This window comes from Chenopodium quinoa, unplaced genomic scaffold (assembly GCF_001683475.1).
Source record: "Chenopodium quinoa cultivar QQ74 unplaced genomic scaffold, ASM168347v1, whole genome shotgun sequence".
In the NCBI taxonomy this organism is placed as follows: Eukaryota; Viridiplantae; Streptophyta; class Magnoliopsida; order Caryophyllales; family Amaranthaceae; genus Chenopodium; species Chenopodium quinoa.
In genome coordinates this window covers 922,725-934,240 of record NW_018742730.1, presented here as the reverse complement: position 1 = coordinate 934,240, position 11,516 = coordinate 922,725, and the positions used below count along the sequence as shown (strand labels likewise).

The 11,516-nt window shown below is 34.3% G+C and overlaps 3 protein-coding genes across 6 annotated transcripts in view; 1 reads left to right on the top strand and 2 right to left on the bottom strand.

Annotated features, from left to right (window-relative positions):
• LOC110723445 (SWI/SNF complex subunit SWI3A-like) overlaps nt 1-4,048 on the top strand; it is a gene marked incomplete at its 5' end in the record, with an annotated part of 4,684 nt that extends 636 nt beyond the window's left edge. The window contains 6 exons of the mRNA XM_021902803.1: nt 1-70; nt 921-1,484; nt 2,382-2,551; nt 2,633-2,679; nt 3,309-3,472; nt 3,606-4,048. The exon at nt 1-70 is cut by the window's left edge and continues 493 nt beyond it. Of these exons, the coding sequence (XP_021758495.1) occupies nt 1-70; nt 921-1,484; nt 2,382-2,551; nt 2,633-2,679; nt 3,309-3,472; nt 3,606-3,776 (1,186 nt within the window). The remainder of the gene's footprint in view (nt 71-920; nt 1,485-2,381; nt 2,552-2,632; nt 2,680-3,308; nt 3,473-3,605) is intronic.
• A 28-nt stretch (nt 4,049-4,076) lies between these two features.
• LOC110723390 (ACT domain-containing protein ACR4-like) lies at nt 4,077-7,097 on the bottom strand. 4 transcript variants are annotated; one of them, XM_021902735.1, is made up of 7 exons: nt 6,612-6,711; nt 6,276-6,321; nt 5,875-5,989; nt 5,727-5,794; nt 5,072-5,582; nt 4,711-4,815; nt 4,077-4,538 (listed from the first exon to the last, which is right to left on the bottom strand). In XM_021902735.1, exons 1-6 carry the CDS (start codon nt 6,638-6,640, stop codon nt 4,802-4,804), a joined length of 783 nt encoding a protein of 260 aa, XP_021758427.1. In that variant the 5' UTR covers nt 6,641-6,711; the 3' UTR covers nt 4,077-4,538; nt 4,711-4,801. The 4 variants fall into 4 exon arrangements, with proteins under 4 accessions (XP_021758427.1, XP_021758428.1, XP_021758429.1 ...); XM_021902736.1 differs by having other exon boundaries at nt 5,166-5,582; XM_021902737.1 differs by lacking the exons at nt 4,077-4,538; nt 4,711-4,815; nt 6,612-6,711 and adding exons at nt 6,720-6,833; nt 6,955-7,097 and having other exon boundaries at nt 4,921-5,582.
• Nucleotides 7,098-7,103: 6 nt separating this feature from the next.
• On the bottom strand, nt 7,104-8,399 carry LOC110723389 (transcription factor TCP20-like). The gene has a single exon (XM_021902733.1). It carries the CDS (start codon nt 8,211-8,213, stop codon nt 7,263-7,265), a length of 951 nt encoding a protein of 316 aa, XP_021758425.1. The 5' UTR covers nt 8,214-8,399; the 3' UTR covers nt 7,104-7,262.
• Nucleotides 8,400-11,516: the final 3,117 nt, after the last annotated feature.

The window sequence follows — 11,516 nt, the reverse complement described above, 5'->3', positions numbered from 1 at the left end:
GGGAGAGAAAGGAGTGGTATGTGAGAATTGTAAGGAGAAGTGTGAATCCAAGTACTATGAATGCACTAAGGTAATCTATTCTTTATTGTTTTTATGATTATTTTCGATTGATTTCTATTGAGTTTGCTATATTTTACATTTAGTTTTGATTGTAAATGTTGCTATTAGTGATGGAAATTGGCTAGAGTTTTGGTTGATTGGTTATTTCTTAGGTTTGAGGAACATTCATACTATCAAGCTTCCGAAACTGTGGGCTTTAAATTTGAAAATTTGATTGTATATTGAAATTGTTAATGATTATCATTGAGCTATAGTTAGTTAAAACATAATATATTGGTTTTGTATGATATATGATTATATGTGGTTAGTGTTGGTGGAAATTTTGCCTAGAGATGAGACTTGCACATATGGTTTTATTGGTGGAATCTGGTAGTGTAATATTGTGACGTATTTATACATATATTCCGAATCATAGAAGCTCTATTTCAAGCTAATGAAGGTGGTGAATACATTATGAAGTCAATGTTGGGTCCTGTTCTATGACTGAGCCTGCTAGTTGGTTCATTCTGTTAATTCAAACAAATGTGTCATATCTTCTTAGGGCCAATTATGTGAGATTACTTTGGAGGGCTGATGTAATCAATTTACACTTCATTTCACTGAAGTTTGTTAGCCATGGTAGATTGAATTATTTGATGAGAAGAAGAGAAACAGTGTTAATGAGCCTTAGTCTGCTAAATAGGGGAGAGAGATAGAGTAACAAGAAGAAGAAAAAAGCTCCCAGCAGTTTATATTTGACAGTTGCCTCTATGGACTGCTGGGAGACCCTTCCTCCCACCATTGTTTAGCTCAATTTTTACTTTTTGAATTATAATTGATGTACTTCTGAACATATTATCATAGAATGTTATTTTTAGCAGGATAAATGTATACTGTGCTTGAAGTGCTTTGAGAAAGGTGAATATGGAGAAAACAAATCTTCAGATGATTTCAAGTTAAATGGCAGCATAGAAAGCAGTGTTGATCAAGGTGGTGTGTGGACTGAGTCAGAGACACTTCTTCTTTTGGAAGCCATCCTGAAGCATGGGGATGATTGGGAACTTGTTGCTCAAAATGTGAAGACCAAAACAAAACTTGAATGTATTTCACGGCTTATTGAGTTGCCATTTGGGGAGCTCATGCTGGGTTCCTCAGGAAAGTTGTCTGCCAGGGCTCTTGATGCTGGTCAAGAGCAGAACGATGCTGGTCAAGAGCAGAAGGCCTCTACTCTATACCAAGAAAATAGCAAGATGGAGCTTTGCCATCATGAGGATAATCACCATGAGAATAATCAACATCTGGAGAATAATAATCATAAGGAAGAGAATAATCATCAGCAGGAAATTGTTGTGAGAGAAAATACCGAGAAGATTGAGAACCTGGAGCCTCCTTTGAAGAAAAGTCGCATTGACTCTTCAGATCCTAGTAGATCTTTAATGGAGCAGGTTAGTGCTTTTTATTACAAAGGTTTCTACCAATTTTCTTGTTTGGTCTTACCATAATTTAACTCTACAGGCAGCTAAGAACAGTAAAATTTATGTTGCTCATGGGTTATGACAGTCAAACATATCCAATCTTACCCCTTGTTATTGCAAACTGTTTCTGTTACGCCTAAGCACTGGGTTGGAAATCCAAGGGAGTATCCAGCTACTTTAAGATACAAATTTGAATAGAAATTTTTGTCTTCGCTTTTAAACACATACCCACCTTTTCCACCTTCATTTATCACTAGAATTTTCATGCACTGCGCCTGACCTCCATTAATGGCATTGCCAAAGTTACTGATTAGCATAAATGAAATGGAGGAATGGGTTACTTGAGAGCTGTTCTTGACCTTGAGCTCTTCTTGTAGGCTCTAGTAGTTAGGGTGAAAATTCAGTTTCTATTTAGTTAGTGTATGTGCTTATGCGCTTATCCTCGAGCAAAACCCCTTACAGAGAACTGGCTTTCTTTAATTCAGAAGCTGGACAATGCTTTATTTGGTTCTTGGTAAATTCTTCTCTTGCATATATGCATATGCATTGACCATTGTCAAATTATCATACATGTTTTTGACATCATGAAACAAAGCTCAGAGACATTAAGCTGTATGGCAAATTCTATAGTTTTCTACTTTTCTGTAATTAAGGGGGCAAGTGCACGTGGCCTTATCAGGAATTATCAACAACTATAGAAAGATTAATAGCTCATGATTTCAAAAGCTTTGTGTTCCTAAACAAATAAGAAACATAGGTTGTAACCAAGGTTCTTGATTTATTCTCTTATAATTTAAGCTTTAAACTTCCCCTGTAGTGACTAGTAGCTCTGCTCATTTGTGGTGATTTTTTATATTTTTAAATCAGGTAGCTCTCATTTCTACCATGGTTGCTCCTCAAATAACAGCCACAGCTGCTGATGCTGCAGTTTCAGTTCTATGTGATGGAAACCCCTTGTTGAGGGAGATTTTCTATTCAGATGACCATATTTCCATAGACAAGCATAAATGCGGCAATCTTGATATGGAAATGGAAAGGTATCTAGTTCCTTTCTTGACAGACTCAGCATTATAATGCTCTTTGATTATTTATCAATGCTTTCTTACTGAAACTTTCAGGGCTTTTCAATCTGAAGATCAAGAAATGGACACTTCTCATCCTTCAGGTATTTTACACACTATTTTATGACTGAATCACCATATTGTATATGAAAAGGGAGCTTGCCAATTGCCACGTTGATATAAACAAAAAAAATAAATTCAGGTGGCATATTGGTAAATACACAGCTAAATATACATAATTATTACCAAAAGTGAGGGAAAGGGTTTGCATCTCACTTTTTCGTTACCATCTATTTTCTCCAGTTGTACTTTTCTCTTTTCTCCTGATTTTTAGTAACTCGCTAAAAGCAACACCTAATGACTCCACATCCCTTGTTTGGTTTGTAACACTTTCTGTCCAGCTACTCTCTCAGATGAAGAGGATGTTGTTTGCAAGTTTCCCTTCCTACTTTTTTAGTTTCTTTTTTGTTCCACCCTCAGTATTTTCCACCACCAAAAATAATATTGGTATGATTTTGCAGAGTATTGCAACCTTGTAATTTCAGTCCATTATATGACCTTTGACTAGTCGGTACCCCTGACCATATTTAGAACGGGTGTTTATGTACCATATTAGGTGTGTAGGATAATGGTCCAAGTATTGGGGTTTGTTTGCTTTGTGAGATGTACTTATCCTATACTCAATGTTTTCTTTGAATATCTGTTATCTCAGTCAATCAAATGCATTTTGTAGAGATTGATAAATCATTGCAAATGAGAGATTCTATCCCTATAGCACTACGGATGAGAGCAGCAGTTGCTACAGCACTTGGAGCAGCAGCTGCTCATGCCAAAATATTGGCTGACCAGGAAGAGAGGGAGATTGAACATATGATGGCCTTCATTATTGAGGCCCAGGTAGAAACTTCATCACAATTTCCTCTTCAGCTCTTTGAACTTGTTTTGATGAACAATGAACTTGAAAAATTACTCACCCCTTTCTCATTTTTTGCTTCTTTTATGCCTATATTTTTTTGTGAATGCTGAGCAGTTAAAGAAATTGCAATGCAAAGTGAAGTGCATGGAAGATCTAGAAGACATGATGGAGAAGGAACATGTACTATTAGAGGAGTCAAAAGATGATATAATTGAACAGAGAGTGGCCACTTTGCGAAAATCTTTTTATGCCGGAATATCCCGTCCAAGGGATCATAATGTGTAAAAACTGCAGTCAAGTAGTCTAAAACACCTGTGATTCTGGTAATGCTTCTGCTTTGAAGAAAATGATTCAAAGCTTTGGCTGCTTCCAGGAATGCAAAGCTCCCGTGACTGCCTCTTCTTTGTAATGCCATGGGAGGTAGCAATTTGATCTCCTCGGTGTTGTATCCATATAATTTTCCATTTAGAATTGTCGGACAAAGTTTAGTTACAATGTAATATGTGGGCTTCAAAATGCAAACAGATCTTGTAAAGATTAAAATTATGTTGCTTTTGAATGTTCATTTTACTTCACATAATCACATAACCAAGACCAAAAACTGTAGCGATTATTGTTTAAAAATTCACAATGAGTTTCTAACAAAATTGTCACCCCTAAATTTAATGATCACATGGTATGAAAATACAGTATCAGTCTTATCATGCAAAATACTTTGCTGTTAATTACTGCACCTTGACGCCTCATTGGGTTTACCAAACAAGAAGCCTTTAGCTTTCTGTTGGAGTCCCATGGGGGACTTGACCGGCTTTTTTTTCACCGTTAGCACCGTAGCATGCTTTCTCCTATCTGCTCCCGTATCAAATCAACGGTCCGCTGATCAACAGCTCTACCACTATTATCAGTGACCCAATATATATGTTTTACTTCCGCATCAACAGTAGAAATTTGTGCTCTCTTAATCCGACAGCCTATATCTCTAAGTACAGTCATAATTTTAGACAATTGTATCAGCTGGCCGTCGAAGCAAAATTCTACCTCTACCCCCTGCAGAATGAGTAGCCATTTTAGATTCTTACAAGCTTAACATCATAACTTCCTAGTTGAGAAAATGAGAAAGAAGCATTGAACAGTTTGCCGTAGCAATTAGCATGGAGAATTGTCAAATCCAATTTCAGAAAGTGCCAAAATGTTAGTCTATATGCAATCTTGAGGTCACCTCTGAGTCTGGGCTGTTAATGGTTTGCTCAAGAGATTCCTACAGTTCATCACGTTCCTCAGTTCTGCTGATTGAGCACCCATCGACGTGCCTAATGTAGTATTCCTGCATTTGTTCGAATATAAGTATCTTATTCACCTTGCAAGATTGTTTTCCACTAATTATAAGTAATTCTCATAGCCTCATGAGCAAGAACAAAGTTACACCATATGAGAGAAAATGAAAAATCAGTGATCATGACACAGCTGCACTAGGATATTATAACTATTCAGTTACATAAAAACAAGCCTTATGATTGACATCATGAACTTGAAATTGCCAAAATTGAAACACAAGACTAGTACAATTATATCGTACGTACCTAAAAGTTTTATCTTTCCTACTGATACAGATCCATGAAACACTACATGTTGCATAACCATGAGAGTACTTATTGTATCAAGCAAGAAATTTACTCTGTTGTCAGACCGTATATCTATGCGTGTATAGTCTCTGTAACTGCAGTTTGATGCAGTGTCACGTGTCCTTGAACTCCTGTCTTCAACATTCCAGTCCTCCGGAGACCTGAACTTGACTGATGGTTTAATAATATGACCCAAATCTTTCTTGATCCCGGATAACTTTTGACTGTCACTGATTTTAGATCCTGTAGATTCATCTACAACATTGACCATTGCTGAAGCATGATGCTTATGAGTCCACAAGTCAGCATTAACAATACGAACTCCATGGTGTGCTAAATACTCAGACAACTCATACAGTAACCCTGGCCTGTCAATGCCACTCAACAGAATCATAGTATACTCTTGATCTGGCAACACTTCAACTGTCTCATTTGCGGAATTGAACAAACATCTTTTAGCTGCAAGAGCCTGTAACATTAATGTAAATGCTATATCAGAAAGGGCTTGTCAGAGAATGAGCTTATAACTAGTTGAAATGGCAAAAGGTCAGGTCATCATTATATTAGTCCTGAGAGCAAATTTGTAGCAAAAATTGAATGTTTAGAATCTTGCCTGGCATAATTGATCAATAAGTCCTTCATCTTGAATTTTCTGCCCATACTCATCCGTGACATGAAATACTGGTAAACCAAAGTATTCAGAAGGTCATCATAAACCCTGAAAATTGATTGCTAGTTAAACAAGCTAGGTATTTACTCACCATCCATGAACCATCCATCCTCGCCTGAAACATAAGCTTTAGTCAATATGAGACTAAAATTGGTGATAGTTTGGATTGTTTCGAAAAGAATCTCATGCCTCCTTGCACTGCTAACCTGAATATGAACGAAACTTCAAACTTTCAGATACATCAAACTGTTAGTCCTCTATAATATAATACCCAAACATGTATCAAAACTACAATAGGTGATATTCCTTGGCCTACAAACATATTCTTGATCAACAACCAAAATAGCAAAAGGCCGAACTATTATGCACCCTTTTGGGACAATGGGACATATTCCGCAGTTCCAATTTAGGAGATGTTGAGCTAGTTCTCTAAAGATACATAATAATCCATTTAAAGATAAAACAAGACTGGAAATATAAGGATATATCTACCTGTATTATAGTGGCACTGTCAGACTTATCATTGTCAATTATTACCCTGCAATGAAACCAAAAGCCAATCATGTGAGAATATCATAAACAATTGTAGGTTAAGTAGGAAAGACGAAACCCGAAAATATATTCTATTTTATACAAATGATTCTCAGGAAGACAACATAAGGCCAACAAATCTATAATTTTTTTAAAATACGAATGGGAATCCTAAAAGATCAAATTCCCAAAACATATCAAACATATTTCTAATCAAAGAGAAGGATGCGAAATTCCACGAAAATAAAGCAATAAACAAAAGGAGAAGATTAGTATTGAAGAGTAGCATATGCACACCATTTGTTCTGATCTTGAGATGTTACCATTTTGTGCAAAGTTTATAACCAGAAATGGGAATTCAAGAAAACCAACTTCAAATCGTTTTTGTGCAAGAAAATAAACTACCTTGAGGAATGTTTTTAGTACTTATAACATTGCCAATATTTCTGACTACTTCATGAGTTCCACAGCTTTACGCGAACTCGAAAAATATTGAAAATGAAATGCAGGCATTTGTTGCTGTGAAGATATGATATAATAACTCAAGTCAAATAGATAATTTAAATAAACAAAAATTAGTATGGTATAAACCATTAAAAAAAATTCAATAATAAAAAAGAAAGAAGAGAAAAATCATTACCTTAAATATTAAAGTTTAGGACAGTTCTGATAATCCCCATGAAAGTTGTAAAGGGGCACACACACAACAACCAAGAAGCCATTAAAAAAAATAATAATAAATCCCAAAATAATCAAATCATAATCTAAAAAATTGGATTTAAATGAGAATTAAATGCAACCCTCTTAATCCTTCTTTTTTTTTTTCCGAAAATGAAAACATTCCTCAACAATCCCCCTATTTCCACAATTCACAAAACATACTTACAATATATATAAATCAAAAACAAAAATAAAATGCAAACAAACAACAAAGAAAGCAATATGAATTCATTGCTCTCTTGAATTGTCATCATTAGAATGCGACTGCAAGTGCTGCTGTTGATGCTGGTGCTGATGCGAGTGCACGGTTTCAGCAGCAGCAGCACCTGAATTATCATTTTGTTCATGATCCTGCGCTTGGTGATGATGTTGCTGTTGTTGGTGCTGCTGCTGCTGCTGATAAATTTGTCCAATAACACCACCATGCCCATCTTGTGAAAGCCCGAGTTGAAGGCCGGAAACCTGAGTTCCCCGAGCCAAAATCGGAGTAAAACTCAGTAATCCCATATTAGCAGTTGGCATTCCAACTCCTTGCAATTGAAAATTCGTGACATAACCAGAATTTTGACTGACTAAATTCGAAGCAGCAGTAGCAGAACAACCATCAAAATTCTGTGCATACCCACTTCCAATAGACGGCCAAATTGATTGAGATCTTCCCAACCCATCACCAAAATTCGCCCAATTCACCCGATTCCCCACCTCAGCACCAGCCCTCAATTCATTCATCTTGGCGTGCAATCCCAAAGATACAGACGCGCCCTGCGGCGACACAGACGATGCCCCAGAAGCCGAGGCGGTAAGAAATGAAGCAGGAATAGTTCCAGAGCCAGTAGCAGCAACGATCGCAGGCTCAGCCTGTTGAAGCAGCCATTGAATAGTTTCACCATCAGTTTTATGACCCAATTCTCTTGTTAGCTGAAAAACTCTTGCAGCACAAAGGGCAGGCATTCTGATTCTTCGGCTTCGGCCATCAACCTTTGTGTGTCTGTCTTTGTTAGAAGTTCTCTTTGGCGCTAACGGCTGTTGATGTTGTTGTTGTTGCGACTTCTTCTGAAGGTCGTCTTTGCTGTTGCTGCTGCTGGTGGTGGTTGCTGCTGCAGTGGAAGAAGAAATGTTTAATAGGTGATGATGTTGTAACTGATGTTTTTCTTCTGGGTTGTTTCTGTTGTCATCCATGTCTGCTTCTGTGGATATGTGTGAAAGAGGAGAGAGAAAGAGAGTGAGTGAGTGAGAGAAAGTATAAAAATGTAAATAATAAAAAATAAAAATGTATATATACAATTAATTTTGTTGTGGCTAATATGAAAGAAAGATGATTTTTGGGTTAATTTGGAAAAAGATAAGAGGGAGGACCCTTCTAGACTTTGGAAGGCCTACTTGACAAAACTTTGCCTTTGCTTCATTTATGGCTTTTTTAAATACAAAAACAAAATTTAAAAAATTATTTGATGTTTTAAGTTGGAGAAACAAATTTAAATAATGTTTTAGGTATGGAGGGCTAAAAAATGTGAACTATTTAATCATATTTAATTGGTTACATGGATTTGAGGGAGATTGTTTTCCTTTAACATGTTTGATGGAGATATATGATAAATATAAAAAGAATACTTTATTTAGAATATTATGACAAGTATAATAGGATTTAACACTAACTAATATATGTTAAATAGAATAAGATACATTTTACTTAGACAAAAACATTTTAAAGACAAATAAACAAATTTAGAGAATATCAATAAGTAAATCGATGGTGATAAAGATAAAGTAAGATATTCTAGTAAATCTACTCAATAAAATAGTTACACCATTACATAGTTATTTTTCCCTATATTATTCTAAAACAGTCCTCTAAACGACCTTTAAAATAAAATATGTTTATTGTAGAACTATTATCACCTTTTGATTTAAATTATGAAGTGTTTTTGCAAGTTTTAGTTCACTAGAAACTTTAATATTTGTCTATTAACTCTACATGGAACCAATAGCTTTAAAATTAACTTATGAGCAAAGATCTAACAAAAGTGTTTGTCATCTTTATTAGATCAAAATTTTAATTAAAAATAAAAATTCAAGCATCCCATTATCAAGATAGTGCTTAATATTATTTTAATATAACTCTCTTATTCAATTGGTTAAGATAAAGTATATGCTTTAAAGATAAGATATGTTTTTTTTTCCTCATTCATTTATGAAGTGACATAAAATTTAGAAATTTAATTCCAAGACATACTCTATATATTGTCCAATGATTTTTCTATTTTTATATGTGACTTATCTAGTTTGTCATAAAATAAATAAAGTGAAAGCGAATTAAATTAGTTAAACCAAATGAAAATATAAAATGAGTAGGGTTTAAGAAAATGGAGATAATATTAGTCAATTACCTTATAAATCAAATCTAAAATTACATATCATGCATTGGATAAAAAGTGTTATTTAACTAAACTAGACTAATTTTTTTTAACAAAAAATAATATTTATACACAAAATACTATCAAACTCATGTCATACAAGCATAAACCACTTTCAGCAACTTCGCCAAGCAAAACACTCATAAATGGTTATGTGATATAGTTTGTTTGTAATGACCTAATGATCTACTATAATAGTATAACCAATTTACCACCTAAGAGGGAGTAAGAAGTGAGTAATATCAAGTGGGGTTTAATCTTTTTGACATGATTGATTTTTTTTTTTTACTAAGCATGAACAATATTTAACAAGATACTCCAAAATTTCCATGATTGTAGCAGCAATGATTGGCTCTCCAATAAAAGACCCAACTGTCAATCGGAGGGACACACATGGAAAACCCTTATCATTTATTATTCTGTTTGGTGGAGTTCCACTCTTGGACCATCCTTCCCCACTCTCTCCACAAAAGCTTGAAATATTTTTTCCACATTTTTTATAAAAAGTTTTTTTTTTTTTTTTTTTTTGGTTTATTTAATTTTCTGATTCTCTCATATTTTAAATATTATTAGTGCTTTTTTCATTTGTTGATAAGAGCATTAACACTCGTGATATAATTTTAAGAAAATATGATAACTTTTACTACAATGGTGGTATAAAAGTATACTATGGTATGTCATGGTAAACATTTGCTTTGGTCCCCGTGTGACATAAACCAACCAGGTCACGCCATGTGGTCTGGTTATCATGTATCTTATATATATATATATTATATTCAATTGCATTTTATGAAAAAATTGTCATTGTTCATAATTTTTTCAAGACCTACACATAGACACTCATATTCAAGGGCGGATTCGGAAATTTTTTATAGCCCGGGCCGAAGTTATAAAGCATGTCAAATAATAAAGTCATAAAGGGATATGAGTTTAAGAAGCCCAGATCAAAAAAAATATTTTTACAAGATTTTTTATTATAAAACTTAAATAACTAACCAACTAAGCATACTATAAAACTTAAATATTTGTACAAGATTTTTTATTTATATAATATCAAAATCTGGGCATTAGGGGGGCCAAGGCCCGGGTAGGCCCCTCATTGGATCCGTCTATGCCGATATTGATATAGTTTTATATATTTTTTCGAATTCGCTTTTTACTACCTAAATTGCTTATTTTATTTAATTAACTTTACAAACATTAATTAGTTATTTTCAATAATAGAATAAAATATAATTATAATTAAATCAATTGTATAATTAATACATATATGAGAGAGAAAGTGTAGTGGTAAACTTTTTTTTTTTTTTTATACCATGAGTGGGGTGATTTTTGGAGAAAATATATTATATTGTGGTATAAATGATGTGGAAGAGTAAGAAAGTGGTAAAGAGGGAGGGATGGTATAAATTTTTATACCATGAGTGATGATGGTCTTAATAATTAGGTAAAATAGGGAATTTGAAGTACACATAAATATGAGTATTAATTTGATTAATTGTGTACTGTAATAGTGATGGATGAAAGATCTGTCACTATATATACTTGTAAGTAATAGTATGTGTCTTTTATAGTGGAAGAAATTAGCACATGCTGCTTCTGCTAACCATATTGACATGCTGACACCCAATAAATAACGTTGATGTTAACTTATTATGAGTACTCCATACGAGTAGCAATTAGGAATCTTTACTACTAGTATCTGTTAATCTGTAGGAGTTGGGTTATTATTAACTCTGTTTTAGGTATAATCGAGTTGGCTCATACTCATATTCATTTATTTTCATCGATTAATCCATATCGACTTGTTAATGTGGTTATTGTACGATTTGTTTATTTATTATGGGTTAAATGAGTTAGATTGTGTGATTTCTGTTGTAAACTAAGGTGTTTTTCAAGGCGGCAAAAAATAAGAGAACAATAAGATCGAAAAGTTGATCTTCTGACGCAACCGAGGTGCTCAATTGTATTCGCCGGCACGTTCCCTAAGGCTCACACAAAGACACTTTTGGGTGAGAAGTTGGAGTCACATTAACTTATGCCCAAAAAGAGGAATGTGTTTAGCTTA

Excerpts from the sequence above, each read along its gene's own strand:
- LOC110723390 (XM_021902734.1), bottom strand. The coding sequence starts at position 6,640 with ATGGTAACATCTCAAGATCAGAACAAATG. Across the intron at positions 5,990-6,275 it reads ACAGTGCCACTATAATACAG|GTTAGCAGTGCAAGGAGGCA; the intron begins GTAGATATATCC and ends GTTCATATTCAG. Across the intron at positions 5,583-5,726 it reads TTATTGATCAATTATGCCAG|GCTCTTGCAGCTAAAAGATG; the intron begins GCAAGATTCTAA and ends TTAATGTTACAG.
- LOC110723389 (XM_021902733.1), bottom strand. The coding sequence starts at position 8,213 with ATGGATGACAACAGAAACAACCCAGAAGAAAAACATCAGTTACAACAT.